At 32.1% G+C, this 27049-nt stretch overlaps 3 protein-coding genes across 6 annotated transcripts; 1 reads left to right on the top strand and 2 right to left on the bottom strand.

The window, feature by feature from the left end:
- Window positions 1–634: 634 nt before the first annotated feature.
- LOC130982149 (uncharacterized) lies at window positions 635–7762 on the top strand. Of its 4 annotated transcripts, none has more exons than XR_009087088.1 (20): window positions 642–777; window positions 1366–1407; window positions 1539–1613; window positions 1970–2017; window positions 2178–2273; window positions 3028–3139; window positions 3937–3982; window positions 4096–4167; window positions 4321–4383; window positions 4490–4644; window positions 4772–4836; window positions 5414–5564; window positions 5676–5781; window positions 5933–6068; window positions 6237–6301; window positions 6384–6548; window positions 6774–6846; window positions 6923–6983; window positions 7076–7117; window positions 7455–7762. XR_009087088.1 is itself a non-coding variant. In XM_057906024.1 (19 exons), the coding sequence occupies exons 1-18, from the start codon at window positions 774–776 to the stop codon at window positions 6958–6960; spliced, it is 1512 nt and encodes a 503-aa protein (XP_057762007.1). In that variant the 5' UTR covers window positions 635–773; the 3' UTR covers window positions 6961–6983; window positions 7431–7762. The 4 variants fall into 4 exon arrangements, 2 of the variants coding, with proteins under 2 accessions (XP_057762007.1, XP_057762008.1); XR_009087087.1 differs by having other exon boundaries at window positions 7431–7762; XM_057906024.1 differs by lacking the exon at window positions 7076–7117 and having other exon boundaries at window positions 635–777; window positions 7431–7762.
- A 2916-nt stretch (window positions 7763–10678) lies between these two features.
- On the bottom strand, window positions 10679–13294 carry LOC130981310 (protein PLASTID MOVEMENT IMPAIRED 1-like). Its single transcript, XM_057904907.1, has one exon. It carries the CDS (start codon window positions 13292–13294, stop codon window positions 10679–10681), a length of 2616 nt encoding a protein of 871 aa, XP_057760890.1.
- A 5869-nt stretch (window positions 13295–19163) lies between these two features.
- On the bottom strand, window positions 19164–22729 carry LOC130979439 (probable glutathione S-transferase). The gene is made up of 2 exons (XM_057902887.1): window positions 22358–22729; window positions 19164–19744 (listed from the first exon to the last, which is right to left on the bottom strand). Exons 1-2 carry the CDS (start codon window positions 22673–22675, stop codon window positions 19376–19378), a joined length of 687 nt encoding a protein of 228 aa, XP_057758870.1. The 5' UTR covers window positions 22676–22729; the 3' UTR covers window positions 19164–19375.
- Between the last annotated feature and the right edge of the window lie 4320 nt (window positions 22730–27049).

Genomic DNA, 27049 nt, shown 5'->3' with positions numbered 1-27049 from the left:
TTGCAGCTTTTAAAAGATCATAATACTTTTGAAAGTACTAAAATAAAATTTTTTAAAGTTAGCTTGTGCTTTTCAAAATTTAAAAGTCTAATATAACCTCATATGTTAACTGGTTTTCAAATTTAATGTTTGCATTTATTTTTATTATAATATTTTTAAATTTTAAAAGCTATTTTGCCAAACACAATTATTGTTACATGTGTTTATTAAAGATATTTTTAAGAGGAAAAACCCTAAACAGCCTTTGATAATTACCTCAAAAGACAACGGAACTCTTGAAAGAAAATACCCAATCTGACTCCTGAGTTTACTTTTATGAGATTGATTAGCTCCTGTGCAAAAAAAAATCAATATTGTTTTTGTTTGGCACAGGGACTAATCAGTCCAAAAAAAAAGGCCGAGTTAAGTATTTTTCGAGTGAGGTATTCACTCTATTTTTAATTTAATTTATCAAATATAAATACTACAACTTTTATAAAATTATCTTTTAAAAATTAACTTATATAATCTACTTTTAAAAAAAAAAGTTTTACCAAGCTAAGCCGAAACTTGACTCGGTTCGACCGATTTTGGGTCCTGGACAAGCCGAACCCCTTTGAAACACAAGTGATTGATGCACGCTGAGTGAGGTTATTCCAATCCAAACACACACTCACTCAGTTGTATTTTCACTTTCACACAACGCGCCGCCTTCCTCTTTCACCTGCGAGCTTCCCCAAACCCTCTCCAACCCTTGTTTCTCTTCACTTTCTCGCTCTCTCTTTTCTTCATCAATGGGTACGTCTTTACAATTCACCTCCTATACATGTTTTTCATTCTCTCCAATTCTTCATTTTATTATGCTTCGGATCCTCCAATCCGTCGTTTTTTCTTTGTTTTTTGATTTGAGAATTATGATCTGTACGGCGTCATTGTTCAATCCATATAATAGAAATATGCTCACTTTGAGTTATGGATTCCTTCAATTTTTTCTTTTTGTGTTTTAATTTTTAATTTATTATTATTATTTTTGCCATTGTGCTCTTTTAGAATTGCTTTAGAGATGCGTTGGTTTAGCTTAATTTGTATTTAAAATAAAAATAAATGGCAGTTTTAGCTTTAAAAATTAGCAAAAACAAAACCTACATTGATTTGTGATTACATTGAGACTGGGGTTGTGAGGTTCCAATTTGTAGTCTTGCATTGTGCCTTTAGTAATTTTGACTTAGATGGTGAAGTAGTAGTCTGTAGTTTGTTTCGACGGTAATAAAAATTGAATTTTTTTCCTGAACTAAGCCAAAGCAATTGTAGTATTTCATTTTTTTTCCTTTAAAGAAAATCGGACAGTTGATGTTAATGCTCATGTGAATTTTGTTTGAATGCTAGATATCGAGGAGGACATTCGTTCTTTACAGCTTGATTCTGCGGGTAACTAAATATCCTTGCAATCTTTTCAATTTCTGTTAATGGTTTTCAAAGTGTTTTAGTTCTTCTTTTTTATATCACCCCCCCCCCCCCCCCCCCCCCAAAAAAAAAAAACTAATCTTTGGTTCATGCAGAAGAAACTAATGGATCAGTAACGCCAGAGGATGTGAAGCCAGAAGAAGTTGATAAATCTGAACATATGGATGAAGGTTGGTAGTAAAGAATTTAGTAATTCCAATTTTGAATGAATGATCTCATTCGTAATTCCAATTAGCAGATTGCATACGTAGTTTGCACATTATTTTATCTACTGCCTAATATTTGATTATATTAGAAGAAAATCATTCAATGTCATTCGGTAGATGACACAAATGAACAGACTCACATTTGAGAATAATATTGAAAGTTGAAACAATTTTGTATTCTATAACAATAAAATTATACTCACTTCTTAAGCAAGGAGGAATTCCAATTGCATTAGCTCTATGTTATTTTTATTTACATTACTGTATATTGATTATTGAGCTTTGCAATTTTATAGAGAAGTTTTCCTTGGTGATTGCAGATCCAAAACCAGAAGTTCAAGCAGAACCTATCGATGTTGAACCAAAAGGTAGAAAGAGAATTTTAAATTTCTTTCTTATAGCTGCATATGAATTTAAATTTCCTTTTCAAAATTAGCCAGCTCATTTCCAATAATGATGAGAATTGGCAGTGTTCTTTTTTTTTTCTTTATCTCTTTTGTGGGCTGATTTCATGACCTTGATTTTTAGCAAAAGAGAAAGAAATTCCTCCTACACAGGACGAAGATGATGAGGCGGAGATGATGAAAAAAAGGCACTTAAATGTTGTGTTTATTGGTCATGTAGGTAAGTTGATGGATTATAAAGGTTCCTTCCTATGTCATTATTTTTTAATCGGGAGTTCCCATGTTTGGGTTTTCTACAGTATCATCTATTCGTCAGCTATCAATAATTTAAGTGTATTGTCATCCATGTGTATCGTATGAATTATAGGCTTTGTAGATATTAAGTTATTAACCTTGTGTTCAATTGTCTCACCTATCAAACTCTCTTTAATAAAATGGCGTATAAGCTCTACTGTCACAATCTTGCATCATGAGGGTCTCATGATGGTAAAATTGGGTAGCTATAAATTTTTTTAAATTTAAACACTTGAAAAGTAAAGCTATGAATTACTGCATGTGTTAAATTGGTCAAGGAAGACTGAGATATGTGATGTTAAGTGTGAATGAATTCGTAGGCCCTAACGGGTTTGTTTGGCAAGCTTAATAACTGAATCAAATAGTTGGAATCAAATCAATTAAATCTGCAGAAAATTGAAATTTTCTTAAACAGTACAGTGCACGTTTGGAATCTGGTGTTGAACCAATGGTGTAGCGTCAGTTTTGGTAAATGACTTCTTTGGCGAATATTGGCTTATTTGCACAAATAGCACATGGTTTATACATTAGAACGTCTAAGCAAGCTGAATTATGATTATTAGTGATATAGAATAAAAATTGCATCTCGTGCTTGGACAGTTGAGTGAATAAAGATACAGTTTGTTTTCATAGGATATTGATTTGATCTGAAAGGTGTTTTGACTTGCTTCTTGTTCCAGATGCTGGTAAGTCAACAACAGGAGGTCAGATATTGTTTCTAAGTGGCCAGGTTGATGAAAGAACTATCCAAAAATATGAGAAAGAAGCTAAAGACAAAAGTAGAGAAAGCTGGTAAACTTTCACTAATTTATTGATGGAAGATGTTGTAAATATATCTTTTGCCGCTTTGTTGAAATTGGGTCAGGTAGCATAAACTTATTTGGGCTATAATCATGCCAGCCAGTCCAATTCCCTCCTGCTGAAATTAATTGTGCTGCTTGATCACCTTCTGACACAGAAAGTTTGATCACCTTTTTCATTTTTTTAAAATGCATTTGCCTTTGATCACTTCTTTTTCTGTAATTATCTAAGGAGTTTTATATATTATGTTTCTGTCAGTTTTATGTCCATGACAAGTGTGGACCTTGAGCCTTTCTTTGATCTTCCATTATGATGGTTTTATTTATTTTTCAACAGCATAACTACAAATATGTATGTGAAATTTAAGGTCAATTTTTTAAAAATAAAAGAGAAATTTGTTACAAGCTATTTATTTAATTTTGAAGTCATCCTGAATTTGTTGGATGACTATTCTATCATAGTTATTGCACTCTTCTAATCAAGTTTGACTATACTGATCTTTTGGCAAGTCTTCTGTTGGTTTGTAACTTTTTTACTAGTTGCAAGTAATTGAAGTTTTATAGATTATAATCTGTTTAGAGCTATATGTAGTCATTATGAGAAGAACTGACAATGAGAAGGACTGGCATTTAAAGAGAAATTGATGTTTGCGTTGCAATTAACACTTATAAAAAAAGCTTGGATTCTTTCAATTTTCTGCATATATACCTTTTTCAAAATTTTGCGGCTTCCAAGGTCTGTGTCCTTGTATATATTTTTAATGATTAATGCTGAAATTAATTTGCTAGGTATATGGCTTATATTATGGACACAAACGAGGAGGAGAGAGTAAAGGTATGAATATATAAGTGATAAAATTAAGAGTATTCCAAATGATTGGCCTTCATTTCTTCATGTTAATTATAGTTATGTGAATGCGGTAATCTGGATATATTTGTTGATTGTAGGGAAAGACAGTTGAAGTTGGAAGAGCACATTTTGAAACAGAGACAACAAGGTTTACAATTTTGGATGCACCTGTAAGTATTGTTATTGCATGATCCATTAACTTCAAATCTTTTCATGATCTAACTTATCATATCCTTTTTTCCGATGCAAACAAAAATTTGTTAATGAATATGTAATATTTAGTATGAAGTACATTGTTTATATGAATTACAATGTTCCTGCAGGGTCACAAAAGTTATGTACCTAACATGATCAGTGGTGCATCTCAGGCTGATATTGGAGTGTTGGTGAGTTTATCTATGATGTATGGAACTTTCTTTTTTAACTTGCAATAGGTGCTTCTTGACAAGCATTTGATGATATCTTTGTGTTTCTCCATGCCTTATCAATCAGGTAATTTCAGCTCGAAAGGGAGAATTTGAAACAGGATACGAGAGAGGTGGACAAACTCGTGAACATGTCCAGCTCGCAAAAACGCTGGGGGTGGCTAAATTGCTTGTTGTTGTCAATAAAATGGATGAGCCGACCGTGGAATGGTCGAAAGAAAGGTTCTCTCTCTCACACACACACGCGCGCACGCGCGCACACATGCACACACATGCACATATCTAGTGTTTTGATTCTGAACTTCTGTCTACAATTTTAATGAGACTCATCACACTGGTTTGACACTAGGTATGATGAAATTGAGTCCAAAATGACACCATTTCTAAGACAATCAGGATACAATGTGAAAAAAGGTATGCTGGTACTTAGTTTTTCCTCGTGTTGGGCCTGTGTTCGATTCTGGGATGCTGCTATAATATAAAGTTTAAAGTGTGTGAATTATGTTGCTTAACAGCTTTATACAACGATGAACATGATTGCAAATATTTAGAACATGTTTGTCATGGTTCACTAAGAAATTCTGGTTCTCATTTAGAGTGGTGACTGCTCATGTCTCGCTGCATGCTAATGGAGGTGTATCGAAGATGGCTGTAGTGTTAGTAGCTTTTTTGGGAAAAAATGTTGACATGTTGGACATGGTTTGACATGTTAGATACGTTCAGGATGATGTTAAAGTTGGAAGTGGAAGGTAGCATGTTTTGTATTAAGAAGGAGGATCATGTTTTGTGGGTGTTCAGTTTGTGCTGCATAGTTTTTTATTTCACCTGTTCCGTAGGCCATTTCTTTGGAGTAGGTTTGGGGAAGTTTCATATATGAAAGTGGAAGTGCTAAAAGCCTCTTTACAAACAATTCCTATATATTTTCTCATTTTATCTTGTTTGATGGGTGGCATAAGTGAAATTCCTCTACTAAATCTGTATCTTTTACCAGATGTCATTTTTCTACCAATATCTGGGTTGGTCGGTACAAATATGAAGACAAGAGTGGATAAAAAAATCTGCCCATGGTGGAATGGCCCATGCTTATTTGAAGCACTTGACGCTGTTGAAGTTCCTGAGCGAGACCCCAAAGGCCCCTTTAGGTAATCTTTGGCCTAACATTGTGTTGTATTGCTTCACTTTCTCTCTCAAATGTCAAATATAATAATTTTACTTAGTTTGTTCTAATAAGGGAAAATTTCTTATTGGCACAGGATGCCTATAATTGACAAATTCAAAGACATGGGAACTGTTGTTATGGGAAAAGTGGAATCTGGTACCGTTCGTGAGGGAGATTCCTTGTTGGTTATGCCAAATAAGGTAGTTTATATTTTGGATTTGTATTTGTGATAGTTTTTTAGGTTACTCTGAGCCTTTGTCCTTTTTCATCGTCGTCTTCTGCTTTTCTCTCTTTTTTTTTCTTTTTCATTGTCTTGTCCCCTTTTATGGACTACTGCATATAATTTTGTAGGCTCAAGTAAAAGTTGTTGCTATATTTATTGATGAGGATAAGGTAAAACGTGCTGGACCTGGTGAAAATTTAAGGATTAGATTATCTGGTGTTGAAGAAGACGACATATCAAGTGGGTTTGTCCTATCAAGTGTTGGTAAGCTTTTGTAAACTCTGAAAGATGTGTTGCTTCAGAATACATTTGACAAGAAATTTTAGTGGGAAAAAAAAGCTGATCTAGGAAATGTAATTCTACTAATAGTTTGAGTATATGTGCAAAGGTTTGCTAATTAGCATGTCTGTGTGGTTTTTCTCTTTCTTTCAGCAAATTCAATACCAGCTGTTACCGAGTTTGTTGCTCAATTGGCAATCCTTGAATTGCTGGACAATGTATTTATTCGCTTTCTCTCTGTCTTTGCATTTGAATACTAGCAAAGTTTCCAAGAGCTTATGTATGTTATATAATGTCCAGGCTATTTTTACTGCGGGGTATAAGGCTGTTTTGCATATCCACTCTGTTGTTGAAGAATGTGAGATTATTGAGCTCTTACATCAAATTGATCCAAAAACAAGGAAGCCTATGAAAAAAAAGGTCCTCTTCGTGAAGAACGGGGCTAATGTTGTGTGCCGAATTCAGGTGCATTTATGCCTTTGTAAAATTGGATAGATATTTGTAGTATTATCATATTTATACTTGCGCTTCCAAGGACATTGAAGGTAACTGCCCAACAAACTTGGGTTATGACTGTTGAGTATTAATAGAGAGGGATTAATTTGTTAATTTTAGTCTAATTGCATTACATTTTCAATCTATTTTAATCTTTGTCTGATTTTGATAGTTATTCTTTTTTCTTTTTTACAGGTTAATAGCATGATATGCATTGAGAAGTTCTCTGATTTTCCACAGCTTGGGAGATTTACTCTTCGCAGTGAAGGTAATATTTAAGAATGCTGTCTTGTGTAGCAAACTGGTATCAACATATGTTGAAACCCCTATCGTTTATCGTGCAGGGAAAACTGTTGCAGTGGGGAAGGTTACTGCTCTGTAAGTTTGTGACAATTTTGACTCGAGGTAAAAAATATTTTAACTGCATACTGCTTTATTATTTTTGTTTCTCTTGTCAAGCTTCTTTTGATTTTAATGGTCAACGTTGTTGATTTTAGGTGTTGTGTTTCACTATCGTGTGTGCGCGCCAATTCTTTTGGGTAAAATATGCTACTTCTAACGTTTGTGATTTTTTTCAAAAATGCTCCTAACATTTAGTTTCATTCAATTTTGCCCCTAATATTTTTGATACGTGTCAAAATTACTCTTGGCTAACTCCATCTAAAATGTTGACAAAATTGAAAACATCGAAGGATAGCTTTGACACAAATCGAAAACGGTAAAAACAAAATTGAATAAAATTAAACATTAGGAGTATTTTTGAAGAAAATTGTAAACGTTAGGGACAAAGTATACTTTATCCTAATTCTTTTCTTAATTTAGTTTGACACTTGCATTCCATGTTTCCAACAGATCTTTGTCACTTTGTGTGAGCAGGACATGATTTATGCAAAGACAAATGCTGTGGCAGCAGTGAGGCATCAAGTTTGAAATATAATACTCATTTGGGTATTTCTTTTGATTTATTTGGATACTGAGTTCTAGAAGAGTTATATGTTGGTGCTGTTTTGCTTGTGTATTCTTCTTATATGGCCTTGCAAGGCCTTTTAGCTGCTTTGTTATTTTGAAATTGATCCACCGATTAGCTGTGGAAATCTGATATTATCAATTCTCTATGTTATGACCTGTATATTTTAGAGACATGTTTTTGAAAACATTATTGAGATATAGTTGTTTTTTCTTCAGATGTGCTCCACTTACGATTATAAATTGGTGGATCTAAAATAAGTAAAATTTACACACATTTAGCCTAAAAGTTGGTTTTACCAGCCATCCCTTGCTTGGTGGAACACGAGATGTGAAATATTGAGTAATTTGGAGTTTTTACGAACATTTTGATAACCAAATTGGTTATCGAATCAGTAAATTAGGAGTTTAATAGTTTAAAAGTTTAACTAAAGTTGAACGCAAATAATAAAATAATATATTTATATAAAATATATGTATTTTTTTTAAAAAATTAGTTGTTTTATTTTAGAATAATTGGTTTATTATTTTTTCTGGTTTGTTGACAACCAGTTTTTACTATAAATTAGACCAATTTAGTGGTTGGCTTTTTATTAACCGGATTGAATTAGCCAATTTGATTTGGTTTTTAGAACCATGTATTTTACTTGAGCCTTTTTTGTGAAACAATTTCCATACTAATTACTATTAGACTTTTGTATTTGTGTTATAAATTCCAACTGTTTCTTCACTCAACGATTAGATGTGCTTCACAACACATTTCAGATATGATCTAAGAATATTTCATCACTATAAACCTTAAATTTTTTTTATTTAAATAAGCTAAAAAAAAAAATAAAGGCTAGAAATGACTTAAATAGGGGACAGTTTCGGGGTTTTTTTTTGTGACTAAACAGAAAAGAAAAAAAGAAAGAGAAAACATAGACAAAATCAAATTAATGGGTTAGGTTCATATCTAAATCTATTAAATGTTGAAGCTCACTCCATAATTGACTCTTTCGAGTGAATGTCCGCGCCAAAAGCAGCTGCTTTAGCGATACAATTTGCAACACTATTCGCATTCCTCTTAATTAAAAGAATAGAGACTCTCCAACTCCAATTTCAATTCATAACCTCTTGTATATGTTTTGCCAAATCTCATTCCGGAATATCATTACAAGCATTCTTTGGTTTATGAAGAAAAGGGTTTCTAAACAGTTTGTTTTACAAATAATCTCACGAAATCTACTATCTAAAACTAGAAGTAAACCTTTTCAAATTGCATACAATTCAGCAAAAAGAACACTGTACACTTCGACTTTTCCAGTGCAACCTTTCAACCAACATCCATAAAGAATTGTGAACAATACAACCAAAACTAGCATAGCCAAAAGGAGCAAAACAACTAGCATCACAATTCAATTTATGAGAATGAACAAGAGGTGAAATCCAATGCAAACAAAGTGAAGGAGGAGACAAAGATTGATGCATAACAAAAATAGTGTGGAACTCCCATACTGAACTACGAATCAAACTCACCACTTTACTAGAACTCCAAGAGTCATCTGTATTAAATAAGTCATGATTCCTACTCCTTCAAATTCACCAGATGGTCGAGAAGAAAAGAAAAACATCTGCATCTTTGCATCTCTATAAAGTCAATCACGTAAATTTGAGTTATATGAATATAGGTCTAAAAGGTTCCAGACCTCCTTGGTACTGCGACACTTTCGAAGACAATGAAGTATGGATTCAGAACCACTTTGACACGAATGACAAGTGCTAGATAAAGTTAAGCCACGATCCAATCGAAACTCTGCCGTAGGAATAGCGTTATGAAGACTGAGCCAAATCAAGAACTTGTATTTCTCAGGAATATGTAGTCGTCATACCCACAACCAATTATCACGCTAATTCCAATCAAACTTTCTTTTGGTTAGCCAACTGTATCCACTCCTAACTGAATAGAGTCTAGAAGATGCCACACCCCATGACCAACCCGAACTTTTCCTATCATTCAAATATGAATTATAAGCATTCAAACGCTGTCTAACATCTTTCGGAATGTTAGAGAAAACATCATGGAGATTCTATTGACCATCTTTTCAAACATCTCTAATAGTTAAATCTAAGTAAGATATATGAACAAAATGGACATTTTGAGCAATTTGACCCTCAATACTCTACTTGTCAAACCAAAAAGATTGATCAAGTGACCCAACACACCAAGAGAAGGTATTCTTAAGAGTACCAAAAGTCTTTGAAATACTCTTCCAAACATGAGAAATATTGTAAGGAATAAAGCCATCTAAAATATCTTCATTTGTCAAATACTTTGTCTTCAATAGAGCAATTCAAAGTTTGTCCCGACAATAAAAAAGTTGCCACACCAATTTATTAAGTAAAGATATATTAGCACACATAAAATTTTTAACACTCAAGTCACCAAATTTCTTTAGAGTACGATCTTCTAATTAATTATTAAAATTATAATTATAATTATAATTTTGAGCACTAATAAACTTTAAATTGAAAATAATAAGGTTGTTTCAACTAAAATTTGCGGAGTATCTTTTAATGATCGCAGCTTACGAGTTATGACTTATGACGCAAGTTTGTGTTCCCACTTCTCAGGACTTAAGTAACACTAACACCTCCTTTCAGGTTACATGCAGAAGTGGCTATTGTTATAAAATTTGATCCTAAAAAGCGAAAAACCCGAACAATATTTAATATTAACTATTTTTCCCCATATCTTTTCCAATATTGTTCTTTTTCTATCTCGTCCTGTTTGGTGTTTCCATTGTAACTTTCTACGATTATTATTTTTTTTAAAAAAAGTCCTTGTAATTTTCTAAATTGTAAACTGAGAATTAGATTCTACTAAGAGTGGTTATCAAAAACCATATACAACAAATTTTACATCGAGATTCTTAATTGCCTTAATCCATCTAAATAATACATAAATAAGTGCATGCTTTTGAATCAACAGAAATCTAACCAAATGACTAACACATTGACAGGCCTAATAAAAGGTTTTATCATAAGGACGAATGAAACTTGCATAGTTCTAGTATTCCTTTATCTGCAAGCTCAAGCCACTCCTCTTGGAAGATCTGCAAAACTTTCGGACAAAGAGATTTGATTTGACATGCTTATTGGTTCACCACAAGTTTGATATCTGGGTTCCTCATGGTGTTGAGCCACATGTCACCCATGATGTTTGATGAAATGCTCCACAGAGAATCTTGTCCTTTGATCAATGCATTATTCTTGATTTTCTTCCCTGCCTTTCCCAATCCATATTCCACCAGCCATTGCATTGCAGTTAGTCTTTGCTTCTGTCCGTCCCATGCATAATTCTTTACACCACTCCTAACCTTGAAGCCCCCAACATCCATGTTAGTTACCTTAAACTTTTGCTCCTCACCATCTTCATGATCATAATTATATTCATTCTTCTTTGTGTCTGCAGTTGCATGAACTAGTACCATCATAGGACCCCCAACCGCCTCATAGCGCCTTTTCGGATCCCTCAATTGGACAACAAATATCAGTGTGATATGTGATGCTTCTTTGTAAGAACTTGCACTGGTTTCATTGTAGCTTTGATCTTTGACCCAGTCCTCAAGTGAAATAGCAGAACTCAACAGATCTTTGTCATTGTTTCCTTCCTTTGAGGTGGTCACAGAAACATCGAATGGAGCTTCTTCCTCGGCCATATCGGCTTGAATTTTCAGCGCCTCAATCGCCATGGACTCAATCTTCTGCATTGTGAATGCAAGGATTTGCTCTGCAGTGAGTGGATTTTCATCTACATTCCAAAGCCCTGTTGAAATCCTTTCCTTCCTTCCTGAACTCATAGCATTCGCCATACTATTCAGGGCAGAAACTATGCGTGCAGCACTTGAACTCGCTCCTTCCTTGTTCCTACCTTGTATGATGGCAGAAGCAATGCCTTCAAAAGCAACCTGTTCTGCACTTTTGCCTATCATTTCATCTATTGGCATCAAGGAGAGAACTTCAGAGCTGAAATCTTCAATACCATTGGCAACCAGTTTCTGAAACAACTCTAACCCCATTGAGAATTGATGTGATTGCAACACAAAAGGCTTTGACATCTGCATTGCTAGCTTTGGAGTATCATTTCTGGCCACAACACTGTCCAAAGGATTCATGGATGCCAAGTAGCCCCCATCTTTTGTTTGAATCACACAACCCAAGCCCTTGCCAAGATGAGGAAGATAAACTTTGGATTCCTCCTTCTCAGAAGAATCTTCATTTCCATGTTCATGTGCATGCCCTTCAAGTTGGAAAGGTGGAATTTCAGAATGGTTTATTTTGTATCTTCTGGTCACTTTATCCTCAAGAATCTGAAGAAACTCTCTTGTCACTGTTTCTTCATCAGAATCCAATCTTTGTGAGTCTGTATCCCTTGCTTTTATCAAGTTGATATCCTCCCCTATCATGGTCTCAAGAGCCTTTAACTGCTGTGCAATCGAATCAAGCTCGGTTAATCTAGTGAGGTGCAATTGGTCATGTACTATCTCCTTGACCACCTCACTTGAAGCTGATTTCCCTTCCACAGACCTCTCAGATTCTTCTCCATCACCTTTTTTCTGCTTTTGAACCTCAACACCTTTATCAACGACATCAAAATCCAGAAGATGGAAATCCTCTACCTTCTCCTTGCCATCATCAAGTTTTTGGACAGAAGCTGAGGAATCCTGGACCGAAATTGTGTCATCAAGACTCAAATCATGCAATCCATGAAAATCCCCTATTGACCTTATATCTGAAGGAGTCCAAGCATCATCTCTGCTTGTTATTCTTGCACTAGGAACACTGAAGGATCTCTTGGATTGTTTGCGAAACGAAGATGCCAGGCTTATGAACCTGCTGGACTTGGAATTCAAGTTCTCGTCCTGATTGTAAATTGCAATCCCTGCACCATCTTTCTCCATGATTTGGAAACCGAATTTCAGAACCAGCTCACCTCCTTTTGCCTTGCCACACAAGGAAAAGCTTGTCTCCCATTGCCGAACCCGGGTGCCTTGCCAGCTTTTCTCAATGGATTCTTGAACCAACCGGCTCAAGTCCACCGAGGTTCTTCCAAAGTTAAGCTCTTTAGCATCAACCGCAACAAGGTATATATAAAATGGCCTCGGCTCGAACTTAAGCTGCTTTCCACTGCCATGGTTGCAATAAACATGGCACCTGATGAAAAGAGTCTCTTCAAAATCTGCAGCTCCTTGAACAACCCTTGATGGCATTGTTTGGACAGCACCATCTTTTGTTTCCTTCTTTCTAACACAAACAGAAAGCCTTAGTCCATTCATTGATGAAGGAAGGTTTTGAGCAGTTACAACTTCAACAGAAAACAAACAACTTAGTTTCTGCATTGTAATGTGAGAAAGGGCCCTCATAGGCTTCCAGCTCCAAATCCCTCTCTTCTCAGCCAAATTCTCTGTTTGTTGTGGCTTTGAGGAGGGTGGCTTGTTATCCTCTCGCTTCGGCCTTGATCTCCACGGCGACAACGACAACCGGCGTGTGCGAGGTTTGTTACTGCTTTGGATATCAACTTTAGCACTGGCATTGTCATCTTCAACAGATTTGACAGGAGGAGGAGCTGAATCTCTTGGCAAAGCAAGGGAAGCTGTTCTTCTAGCTGTGTGTGATTGGTAAAGGGATTTGCTTAGAGCCTCTAACTCTTCAAGAAGCCTAGCATTGGAATTTCTTTTGGGAGAGTAAGAATAATGACCAGTTTCCATATCTCTAGTGAATGAAGAACAAGAAGAAGTTGTTTGTTGTTGCAACAAAATCTTGATATGATGAATGACAAAAGTGTTTGGAACTGGAAGAGGAAGAAAGAAGTTAGTTAAATTGAGGTGGGAAAAGACTAAGCTATTTAATGCAGAGGAAAATACTCAAGTTGCTGGTTCTTTCTGAACCAAGAAAATTCTGATGGAATATGTTTGTGGTGGATTAAACATGAACGATGGCATTGCATTGTACCTTGTGGAGCAAGAACATACAAAAATTGAAAATTAGGTGTAACTGTGTAAGTGGTCCCAACAAATTGAATGCTGATTGCTTTTCCCTTTGTTAGAAGTAAATGTTAACTGCCATATGTGACAATCTTATACTACCTAGGTGGGGGAAACGTGTAATGACAAACAACATTCAAAGATATCAATATGAAAAAAGGCTTCTTAATGTACCATTCTGCGCCATTTAGAATAAAGAACACTCATAGAATGACTTATTTTTCTTGTATTCATTATGTATTTCTTATTCTCTTAATCATAACATGACTTGTGAGAATGGAATGATGAGTATATAACGAGTATTAAAAAAAAATGAGTCATATAAACATTTCTTGTCTAGTCATTGAATCTAACACTTTTTATTTTTTATATTAGATTGAAAATGGTATTTTTTTGAATTATGGACAGTTAAGATGTTAAAAGATCAGGTCCTCTCATTTCTGGGAGATACAGAAATACAAAAATTGAATTCTAATTTTTTGAAATAAGATCGTCTGATTTTTGTTTTTAAAAAAATTAAAAAATTTGAGGTACAAAAATTTGATTCTTCTACAATTTTAGAAAACACAAACAATTATAATGTTTGAGTATATGATTCATCTCGCTTCCATGAAAAAAAAAACCTGAATCTGAAAGTTGGAAATGACTGGGTGACGTGGCACAAATAGAGGAGGCTGCCACCCTATACTTGTTCCATACTTATAGGCAAATATGGCTGTTGAAATGATTAACTTAATTATGTAGAGTAGTTATATAATTCAAAGTTAATTATGTTCAAATTATGCACATAACTGTGCTCATTATTTCTCTTTGATTTTTTAGTTTTCTCAATGAGTAGCCTAGAAATATATATAATCTAGGACAAAGTGTTTAGATTTAAGCTAGATTTAGGTTACAGCTGCAGCTAAAAATCTTCTTCCATCAATGTCAAGTTTCATGGAGAGTTGCTAACATAATGGATGGATTAATTAAATTGCTACAAGTGATTTGCATGGTCACGGTGCAACCATGTATATAAGCAAGTAACCATTTGTTACCAAAGAAGTCATCATAGGATGTTTTTAAAGAGAAATTCTTTCACAATTAGGAACCAAGAGTGTAGTGTGGCCCATAATGTATTAACGTGTACAATTAAATGTTGGCCTCACAAGAGTATGCATAGTGTGTTTTCTGGACCTTAAAGAGGTAATAAATGAGGATGAAGATTGGAAAAGTATGAGGTCTTTTTCCTTTGTTATTCTGGCTTACCTTTCGTTTTTTTTTTTTTGTGCGCCTAGTATTTGGAGTTTTGGCCCGACTAATTCAAACCCAATTCAAATTGCACATCTGGTGCAGCTGAGGCTTAGCTCATATGGTAATCTATATGCTTCTTAATAAAAAATCAACGTTTTTAATAGAATGCAATTTAGTTGACGAAGTGTACAATCTAATTATTGTAATTTATTAAAAAAAAAAATCAACATTTTTAATAATTTATTATATAGGTTTGGAAGAGCATGTCAAGGCTATTATTCTATCTTTATACATTTTATTCTTTAGTTTCGTGTTTAAATTTGAAATTAATTTAGACAAAGTCAAACTCTTTAATTATCTTTACGTGCACTATGCTTGTGGGTAGATTTTGTACTTTCGGCTTCAAGTTCAAGCAGTTTACCAATCACTTTTCATTACATCATGAACTCAAAATGCTACCCATATATGTGCATTAACTTCAGTTTATTCTTCAATATTTTTCTGTTCAAATGTGAATATAATGAAAATGACAATCTGCCTCCTAATTATTTTTATAGAAGGGCTCATGCGTTTAATGAAAAAGAAGAATAAGGAGTGAATTGTCATTTTCCAATGGTATGAACCATAACAATGCACTGAGAATTTAGAAGAGTAGCAGAGAATACTAAGAGAAGAAGAGAACACTGATATCAATATTAGAGAAAGAATTTTACAATGACTCACATATCAAGTAACTACACTATGCTACCAGATATATAGAACTAAGTTATGACAAACTTCGAAAACTAACTTTGCACACACACCAATAAAGTGTAACAAACTTTCAAAAATTAAACTAGGACTCAGACTTCTTAATTTCAGCTCTATCATCAATTTGAAAATGCTTGGTCTTGTCATGCAAGACTGGATTTGCTGTTAGAAGAACGGTGCTAAGATTGTCACAAAATATTGTAGGGAGGTTGCCAAAGCTACTTTCAATTCTGCTAGCATATTGCTAAACCAAACAATTTCAGCTTCACAATTTGCTAAGCTCCTGAATTCAGCTTCTGGTAAGGATCTACTAATGGTGGTTTGCTTCCTATAAGACCAAGAAAGAAGATTAGTTCCAAGAAAAAATGCAAAAGGCAGACACAGATCTTCGATCCTCAAGATCCGAAGACCAATCTGAGTCTGAAAATCTATATAACCAAAAATCTTGACACTTGTGAAAGATTAATCCATATTCTTTTGTCCCTTGAAGATATTGCAAAATTCATTTCACTGCCTTCCAATGAGACAGCTTGGGATCATGCATATATTGGCTCACTTTACACACTGCAAAAGCTAAATCAAGGTGAGTTATAGTTGTATAATGAAGAGAGCCAACAACAGATCTATATAACTTGGGATCTTCAAAAGATTCTGAGCCACTACTAGTTAGTTGAAGTGATGAGAGCATAGGTGTTAGCATTGGTGCAACATCTTGCATGCCTACTTTTGAGAGAAGATCATTAATGTATTTAGTTTGTGTTAAATGTAGATGACCACTACTTGTTCTCAACACTTCTTCAATGAAAAAATTTTATCAAACTGTTTTATCATCATATCAATCTCAATGGAATCATTCCCTGTAATTATTATATCATCGACATAGCATAGGATAAAAATAACAGATTTAACACCACACTTAATACAGAGAGACATGCTAGATTTGGAACTTTGAAAACTAAAAAGATTGAAGAGTGGTGCCCAATTTGAGAAACCACTCTCTTGGGACTTGTTTAAGTCCATAAAGAGACTTGTTCAACATGCAAATTTAACCATCTGAGTTAGTTTCAAATTCAATAGGCTGTGCTATAAAGATAGTCACATGCAAATCTCCATTGAGAAAAGCATTGTTAAAGTCGAATTGCCTTACCACCCAATCTCTAGAGAGAAATGCTAAGTATTAACCTCACAGTAGCTGGCCTAATCACAGGACTAAATACCTAATCAAAATCAAAACCTACACTTTGATAAAAACCTTGTTCCACCAATCTTGCTTTGAACTTCTGAATCTCACCATTTGGCAATTACTTGACAGCAAACACTCACTTGCAACCTATGATTTTAACATCTTTTGGTGGTTGCACCAATGGTCAAATCTGATTCCTCATCAAAGCCCTATATTCTTCCTCCATTGCCTATTTTCAATGAGGGATAGTAAGAGCTACAACTGCTGTGTTAGATAATTCTAGCTCAATTTTGTTGTCTGACTTAGTTGTAACTAGAGCTTTTGGCTTAATTATGCCAGGCTTTGCTCTAATAACCATAATATGTTAATTTTTTGGTAAAGGATTAGTAGAAGTGGGGGGAGGGGGAGTTGTGTTTCAATTCTATAATTTGGAATAGAATTTGGAGACACTGAGCTAGATGTGGCCTCAGAAGATATGTTAGTAGTGTTAGTATTGGAATGAAGGTATGAGGCAGTGTGTGAGGCTTCATTAAAATTAATTGTAGGGTGAGGGATATTTGAGACTGAACTTCTATTAATAAAAGGCATAGAGTTAGTAAAAGAGGGGTAGGTGACATATTCATGAACATTTTGTTGAGATATTTGAGAGTTAGCATTGGTGCAAAGTTTAGGAACATTCTGATAAAAAAACAACAATTGATAAATCACCATTAGAAGTTGTATTAAGTAAAGAAAATAAAGTAGTAAGGGAAAAAATATGTTCTTCAAAAACCACATTTATAGATATATAAAATTTATCAAAAGGGGATAAGCACTTATATCCCTTGTAATTTTGCCCATAATCAATAAAAATGCATTAATGTGATCTGTATTGAACTTATTTTTGTTATATGGTCTGGATAACAGAAACTAGCAAAGACCTTCAAATAATTATAATCTGGAGGTTGATTAAACAAAATCTCAAACAATGACTTGCCATCCAAGATAGTTGTAGGCAGTCTATTAATCAGAAAAGCTGAAGTTAAAACAGCCTCATCCCAGTAAATTAGGGGCATTTTAGCAGTAGAGAGCATAGCTAGAGGCTAGAGCCATTTTTGTGAGGTGCTGATGCTTCCTCTTAGCCCTGCCATTCTGTTCATGAACATATGGGCAAGAGAATCTATACTCTATGCCATGTTGTTGTAAAAAAGATGTAAAAGCATTTGATAGGTATTCCTTTCTATTATCTGCAAGTATTTCATAGTATATCTTGTAAGGTTCTTAATTTATGCTTTATATTGCACAAAAGCATGAAAAACTTTAGATTTGTTAACCAAAAGGGAAAGACAAGTATATCTTGAATATGCATCAATAAAAATGACACAGCAGCTATAGCCTAGATGTGAAATCATTGAAGAAGGCCCTAAACATTACTATATACTAGCAGTAATGGTTTCTCATATATAGTAGTGAATGGAGAAAAAAATAATTTCTGCATTTTGGTACATCCACAATTATCACAAATTGAAGGAATGCTAGTATTATTAGATTCTGAAACTGAAAAATTACATTTATTTAGGACAACTTTTACAATAGTTGAATTGCCATGACCTAAATATTTATGCCAAGTCTGAAAATCATCAATAGAGACAAAATATAGAATGGGAGAAAAAGAATCAGAAACGGAAGAAGGTATGGCCATGTATGCTAAGGGATTATTATGAAAAGAGTAACAGAGAATACTAAGAGAAGAGAATACTGATATTAATATTAGAAAAAGAATTTTACAATGACTCACATATCAAGTAACCACACTATGCTATCAAATATATAGTTCTGACAGTGAAAAAATTATAACAAACTTTTAAAACTAACTCTGCACATACACCAATTAAGTGTGACAAATTTTTAAAAATTAAACTAGAACTCAGACTTTTTAATTTCAGCTCTATCATCAATACTTCGAAATTACATGTCTCACTATTATGTTTTTAATTCACTGGTTCACTAATAAGAATTGGACATGAGTCTAATTAAATTTTTATTTATTATTAATTTGATGATTTTATAAATTTATTTTTAACATGTATCCAATTCTTATTGGTAGGACATGAATGAAAACATAATACTGATGATCTTATACTTCGGTTATAACAATCGACTTATATTTCGATAATTGTTATTTTTAAAAAATATTTTTCATTTCCGGCTTTATGGAATGAATCATCTCATCATGACTACTTATTATTCATCATGTAAACAATTATTTTGGACAACGATCTTGAATGTATAAAAGAATTTTTTAACAGGACAATGAGGTATGTTGAAATTAAATATTAAAATTACTGATATCATTTTAACTTAAACTAATTTGAGTATCAATTTTTTTTATTTTTTTGCAGATATCCACACTCATTTTTTACATATAAGAACAAGTCAGATGCGTGATTTAATTTCAATTTCTTCTAAAATCATACTCCATCCAACTCTCAAATTTTATATATAACACTGAATCACACCTTGGTGGAATTGAACAATAATCTACCCATCATCATAGCATACAACTTTTACTACTATTACAATACATAATATCAACAAAACCATACGAGCTATTGTTATTGATCAAATCAATGCATTATTTCTTCAAAAGTTTTATAGCATCATGCTTTATTGGGTGCCATGGAACGCACATAATTGATGCCAAAGCTGAAATAAGCAAGCACATCTTCTCTGGGTGGAATGCAATCTTTGATAGGTGAAGTGTTAATGAAATTCTTTCCCCATTCATGAAGACATGGGAACCTCTCAGCATTAACAAGTTCAATCTCTCCAAGCTCTTCAAGAACACTTAGCCAATAGGATAACCAACCAGCTACAATATCAAGGTACCCTATCTTCTCTCCACCAAAGAACTTCTTCCCTTTGATTTGCTTCTCAAGATGTGAAAGTGTCTCAATGGCACCTTCTACAGCTTTCTCTTTCTCTTCTCCTTCTTGGGCCACACATGCTCCCCATACACTTATCACACACTGTTTTTAAGCAAAATAATAACAACATTATATATTAAGGCCAATTCTCTTGTGTCTTATTATCTGTGTCAAATTTGTGGAACTTATCTTTTAAAATAAATATTAAATATTTAAAAATTTATTAATTTTGTATTTTTGAATTAAACATTATTATTTAACCTTTTTTAATAAATTAAACACTATATTTTTAGACATTATAACAAACACCAAATATTAATTTCACATAATAAACTAAGGTCATGCATGCATCATATAGTTTATATAACAAAATTCTTATAACTTTTTGTTTAATTATTCTCTTCATTTTTATAATTTCAGCAAATTATTTATTAAAGAAGTACTTATCAGTAGTTATCTTTTAGAAAAAAAAAACGCAAAAAAACTTAGAGTATTCACTTCTAAAATATTTTGCGATCTATTACATCAAATGCAAAAATCATTGACTAATTATCCAAATCAGCCCCAGAAATTTTAGAATTTGACATTCTAGTTCGTAAGAAAAATTAATACACAGATCAGTCCTTAAGATTTTACTCCGGCAGACAAATTAGTCTCCAATTCATTTTTCGACAGAGTAATTACCCAGATCAGTTCCCAAAGATTTTAAAAACGAACATTTTAGTCCCCAAGAAAAACTAATGTACAAATCAATCCCCAACATTTCTCTCTGTTAAACATAATAGTCCTCCGTTTAAAAATAAAATAAAATAAATTTATTCATTACATTCTTTTATATATATATATATATACTCACTCAATAATAATAATAATAATAATAATAATAATAATAATAATAATAATAATAATAATAATAATAATCAATAAAATTATTAGAGATTATTTATAAGAAATTCAAAGTTAAAACTATTTGATATTTTTGTATTTAATATAATAAAAAAAATGTACTATTTTAAAAAATATGTTTGTATTAAAAAATATGTATTTAATATAAATTCTAATTAAAATATTTTCTTTTAATGCATATTTTTTAATACAAACATATTTTTTTACATAGCACATCTTTTTAATTATATTAAATACAAAAATATCAAATGTTTTAATTTTGAATTTCTTATAGAATTATCTCTAATTATTTTATTATTATTATTATTGTTATTATTATTAATATTGAGTGACTATATATATATATAAGAATCTAATGAATAAATTTATCATTATTTTTATCCAAAAAATGCAAAAAAATATAGTACAGTATTATTGTACAATTATTAATAATAATAATAATAATAATAATAATAATAATAATAATAATTATTATTATTATTATTATTTTATTTTATTTTATTTTTGGACAGAGGATTGTTATGTCTAACAGAGAGAGAAATGTTGGGGATTGATTTGTACATTAATTTTTCTTAGGGACTAAAATGTCCATTTTTAAAATTTTTTGAGACTGATCTGAGTAATTACTTTGTCGAAAAATGAACTGGGACTAATTTGTCTGCCGGAGTAAAACCTTGGAGATTGATCTGTGTATTAATTTTTCTTGGAGATTAAAATGTCCAATTTTAAAATCCTTAGACTGATTTGGGTAATTACTCAAAACCGTTAACAAGAAGCTAATTAATAAAAAGTTTTATTTATATAAAGATTATTCAATTACAAACTTTAAACAATAAAAGTCTAATTAAAAAATTAGTGAAATTATAAAGACTATTAAAATAATTAAACCTAATTTATCATGACCTTGTGACCAAACAATCAAATAAAATTAAAAGATAAAAATTCATATACAGTTGTTTTATGTGAAATCAATAGTTAAAAATCGTTAAATAATTTAATATGTTTGATTAAATTATTATCTAATAGTTCTGAATTATAAATTCCACGTTAAAATGCACGTGAGTTTTTATCAAAATAAAATTAAAATGCTAACAGACATTTATGTATTATAGAAGTAGAAATAAGGGAAGTTCTATGATTTCTTATGGCAAATCCATATATATTGTAATATCAAAATTTGAAATTAAATTATTTGGTTTGCCATTATATACAGAAGGGGAAAGAAAATGACTAGTTATTGATTTCTTCAGAGCTTATGTCTTTGGAGGACGTGTCTGGTTTGCTCTAAATGAAAAGTTGGAAGTAAAACATTATAAACATCTACTGATTTATGATTTATTTACTTTAATAGTCTATAATTAATTAATTAATTATATATTTTTATTCAAGAAGCAAGCAATCAAATTTCGCTCAAGTAAAAACTTCTTTCTTTTTTTATTAATTAGAGAAAAAATCATTGAAAAAGCAAATCCATATATAAGAAATATTCTATGATAAATGAAAATCATCTATAAAATCAACTATTATATATGTCATAATAAACAAAATAAACAATTCTTTTACAATAGATAACATCAAATATATATATATTTATTACTAAATCAATTATTAGTACAGAATATATATTAAAATATAAAATATATATTAAAAATAAACAAAACGATATATATATATATATATATAAATATATATATATATATATATATATATATATATTTATACATAAATATATAACGACTAATTTAGTAAATAATTATTTTTGAATAACGCAATAGGTAATTAACAATTCATGTGTGTGTGAGAAATTACCTTTTCATCAATAAACTTAGCCCAGAAGCGTGCGAGTGCTCTCTCATAAGGGTTCTGTGGTAGCAAAGAGTGGGCGTTGTTGTCCTTCCATGTTTCATCGATGTACTCAAGAATCACAAGTGACTCAGCAATTGGGTTTCCCTTGTGAATAAGAACAGGGACTTTCTTGTGAACAGGATTTGACTCAATAAGCAAATCACTCTTATTAGACAGATCCTCTTTTAAGTACTCATATTCTACGCCCTTTATCTTCAGACCCCATTCTATTCTTGCACATGGGAAGCTTTGGTGTGTGCCAATCAGCTTCACTTCTCCCATTATTGTGTTTCAGATACATTCACTTCTCCGTTGACTTTTTATAGGGATTATTTCTCTTGAGGATTAGTTGTTCATTGAGAAGCAGTCAAAGATAGTAAGATTAGAATCATTTTTTTATTATAAATATATAATTATTTTGTTAGCAAGGTGATTTAGAATCTATTTATTGAGGTAAATTTGAGTTTATACTAAATAAGTCTCTAAAAAAAATTTTATTGGATGTTTTCGACTTTTGTTTTTTAAAAAAATTATTATATTGATATTTTTATTTATAAAAAATAAGTCTTATTTTTATAAAATTCAAAGATCTTAATGTAAATTTTTTTTAGAAGAAAAATATTCGATGCCAAAATATTGTAGAGACCTATTTAAGTATATACTCTAGATTAAATGTGTTTTCTTTAACGGATGGTATTTATCTTTTTAAATTTTAATGATTTTCAATAAGAAAAATTTTAAGTAAATAATTATATTTATGAATCTAAATAATTTTGGTTATATAGCAAAAATATATAAAGATAATTTTGTTTAGTATACGTATATTTAAAATTTGAAACTAAAACTATATAAATAAAATTTTTAAAAATTTATTATTAACATGATTAAATATTATTTTTTATATATACCCTCAAATGAAGCAAATGAAGAGGATAAGTGGCTAGATTTCGTTTTTTGAAAAAAAGAAAATTGACTAGTATTAATATAAATATAAAATAAAAATAAAAATAAAAATATCAGTTATTTAATCGATTTAAATGATAAATAGATGCAATACCATCATTGCAATTATAAAAGTATTCATGGTTGCAATAATATATATTTATTATTTTTTATTAATAATTAGTTAATAATATTAAAATGTATTAGCTAAAATATAATATTAAATTATTAAACTAAAAATATTAAATTATTAATTAAAAATATTGATTAATATAAATTAAATTTGCTGTACTTAAACTTTTCTCTTGGACGAGAGAGTAGATATATATTAAAATCAAGCTAGCTAATTAATTCCAATTTCCAACCAAAGTTGGTCTTTGATATGTTCTCTATTTGCATACTCAAATGAAATAATCAATGAAAAAATATCTTTGAAGTTTTCCGCTAACTTCTAGATAATACATAAAATCGTAGTTGTAAAAATCTAGATCGATTTAGTTAGTCAGATTAAAAAATTAGTGAATTAATTAGAAATGTATAAATTTAAATCAATTTAAATTAAATTGTTTATCCAATTCAATTTAAATTTTAAATCGATTAAAATGGTATTAATTTAGATTTGATTGTATTATATTTTTTATAATAAATTTAAAATTCAATTTAATCTAAACCGCACAATGTGCTATAATATTATTATTTTATTATTATATTTACAATTTTGTTTATAATATGTTAAATTTGTTATACATTTTTATATAATTCATATATTATTATTATTTAATAACTATTTTATATTTAAAATATTATTTATTTATTTATTTTAATTAATCTATACTTTTATTTTTATTGTTATATTATTATTGATATTTTAAAATATTGTTGAGACTTATTATGTTATTATTGAGTTAAGTCTCAAAGTGGTCTTTGAAATTACATTCGAACCTTAAAGTGGTCTTTGAAGCTAATAATTACTTAATTTTGTCCTCAAATTCGCTAGACTCATACTAATCCCTAAAACGTTTACCGTTCATGAAAACACTAAAAACGACGTCGTTTGTATTTATTAAAAAGAAAAAAGAAAAACGCGGTCCCCTTCCTCTTCCCCTTTCCCTTCCCCAACCCGAAGTCCTTCCCATTTTCCTCTCCCTTTTTCTTTCCATTTTCCTTCCCTAACCTGAGGCCTCTGCCATTGCCTCTCACTGGCTTCCGTTATAGTGCCTCGCTACTTGCCCCCTTTTTCAACTTAGTCTCTCTTTTTTGTCTTTTATTTTGTATGCGTTCTTTTTTTTTCAAATTTTTTTTACTGCAATAGAGTTTATTCTATCACTGGTTGCATAAAATTTTGAACTTGATAAATGAATTTTGTGATTTTAGTGGAAGATGACTTTGAATTGAGTTTGTTGAAATGGTGTGTATTGATGAATAATGAAAATATTTAGTTAATTCATTTGTGGAAATTGATAGTTGTTTATATATGAAGAAAAATAAAATGAGGTAATGGAGAAATTAATTTTGGGATCAGGAAGGCAGAGGGAGACAGAGAGAAAAAAAGAGAAGAGGGAGAGGCATAAAGAGATAGAGAGGAGATAAGAGTGTAAGAGACTAGGTTGAGGAAGGGAGGCGTGCGACACGGCGCCGTGACGAAGCCCGCGAGAAACGGTAATAGAGAGAAAGGGGAAGGGAAGGGGAAGGGGCTCGGGTTGGCGAAGGGAAAGGGGAGGCTCGGGGGTTTTTTTATAAATATAAAACGACGTCGTTTCAGTGTTCCGATGAATGGAAAGCACATTAGGGACTAGTATGAGTTTCTGAGTGCAAGTTCGAGGACAAATTTGAGTAACTATTAACTTCAAGGACCATTTTTAGGCTCAAGTGCAACTTCGTGGACTATTTTGAGACTTAACTCATTATTATTGTTGGTTATTTAAAATTTAATGTTGAGACGTGTTATATATATATATATACTTTTTTAATTTACAAAACAACAAATCAAATCCAATCTAATCCAAATTGCTTGAAAATTGGATCGGATTTCTTTAAAAAAACACCCAATTCAAATCACACCGTAAGTGAAATTAGTATTCGGATCGAATGAGTTTTTTATTCAAAATCGATTCAAACCACACCACGAATACCCCTAAAACTAATCATAAAATCAGTTCGAGTAGAGTATAAAATTGGATAAAGAAAAGAACCGGTTTATTGGTTTGATCCAACCAATTTTGATAAAAATCGGTGAACCGACGGATTGAAAAATTTGAATCGATTCAATTTCTTTTTAAAACTCCCTTCAAAACAACATTGTTTTGGATTTAAAAAACAAAGAGTAATTACTTAAATCAATTCCTGAGATTTTTAGAATTAGACATGTTAGTCTTCCAACTTTTGAAATATACAAAAAAACTCTCCCACTTTTAATTTCAGTAGATAAATTAGTCCCTGACTTTGTTTTTCCATCAATAACAAATGAAAAAAATTGACATGAAAGTTTGGATTAGCACACGTGGCTGTCAATTGTCCACGTGTGCCAAGAGGACAAATTAGTCCATGTGCCTTGAAACCCTCAAATCGCAGGTGAAGGTAAAAGATGGATTCCCTCTTCGCATGTCTCCAAAACACTATTGTTTACCCACCATGATTTCTAGATAATTCTAAAATATAGCGAGGATATTATGGTCACAATGTACCAAGTATCTCCCTCCTAAAAATGCACATTCTAGTTCTTCGCCCTTTCACTTATGTTTTAATTTTTTCCGTTCACACTCAACCCTCGCCAATTCCAATTTTCAATCCCAAATCCCTAATTTTTTGAAGCCCAGATATTCCATTCGTATTATGTAGTAGCTTCTCCAATTTTCATTCAAAGGTGAATCCATAACCACTGGAACAATGGCCATTGCCGTTGGAGTTATGATGCTCATGTACCTCGTGCTCAGCAAAAAGCTCATTTCTAAAAAGGAAGAAGAATGAGGAGAAGGAAGAGGAGGAGGAGACATGGATTTGTTGAGACCGAGTAGACCGATAAGGAGAATGTTTTCTCGGAGGCCAGCTCAAGTTCCAACGAATCTCTTGGAGTCGATCGTGACGCTATCAGAAACTCTGAGATTCACGTACTCAGAGACTCTCGAAAAGTCTATATAGAAAGAGTGACTGTGTGGAACTAAAAGGACGTGAGATAATTGAGTTGAATGTGGGTGACGTCGGAGGTGACACAGTTGAATGTGGGTGACGGGGGGTTTAAAATGACACAGATGAAAGTGGGTGATGGTGATGATGTGGTTAATAAAGTGGGGGTTTAACATTGCAAGTTGTTAGGGAAGTTTGTAAAATGAAGAAGACAGAACGGGGTTTCGTATACATGGAGGGCAATGCATATATACAGAGCATTCTTAAAACGCTGCGTTTTGAGGGTTTTAGGGCAAAGAGACTAATTTGTCCTCTTGGCATAAGTGGATAACTGACTGCCACGTGTGCTAATCCAGGCCTCCATGTTAGCATTTTTCGTTTTTCATCAACGGAGAAAAAAGGTCAGGAACTAATTTGTCTACCGGAGTTAAAAGTGAGGGAGCTTTTTGTGTATTTCAAAAACTAGAGGACTAAAGTATCCGATACTGAAAATCTCAAGGACTAATTTGGGTAATTACTCAAAACTAAAACACCCCCTAATACCACCCTAGGATCCTTCTCCCCACCTACTCTCACTCTGAAAGTTTTACG

The sequence above is a fragment of the Arachis stenosperma genome, chromosome 5, assembly GCF_014773155.1.
Source record: "Arachis stenosperma cultivar V10309 chromosome 5, arast.V10309.gnm1.PFL2, whole genome shotgun sequence".
NCBI lineage: Eukaryota > Viridiplantae > Streptophyta > Magnoliopsida > Fabales > Fabaceae > Arachis > Arachis stenosperma.
This window is presented reverse-complemented; position numbering and strand designations above follow the sequence as displayed.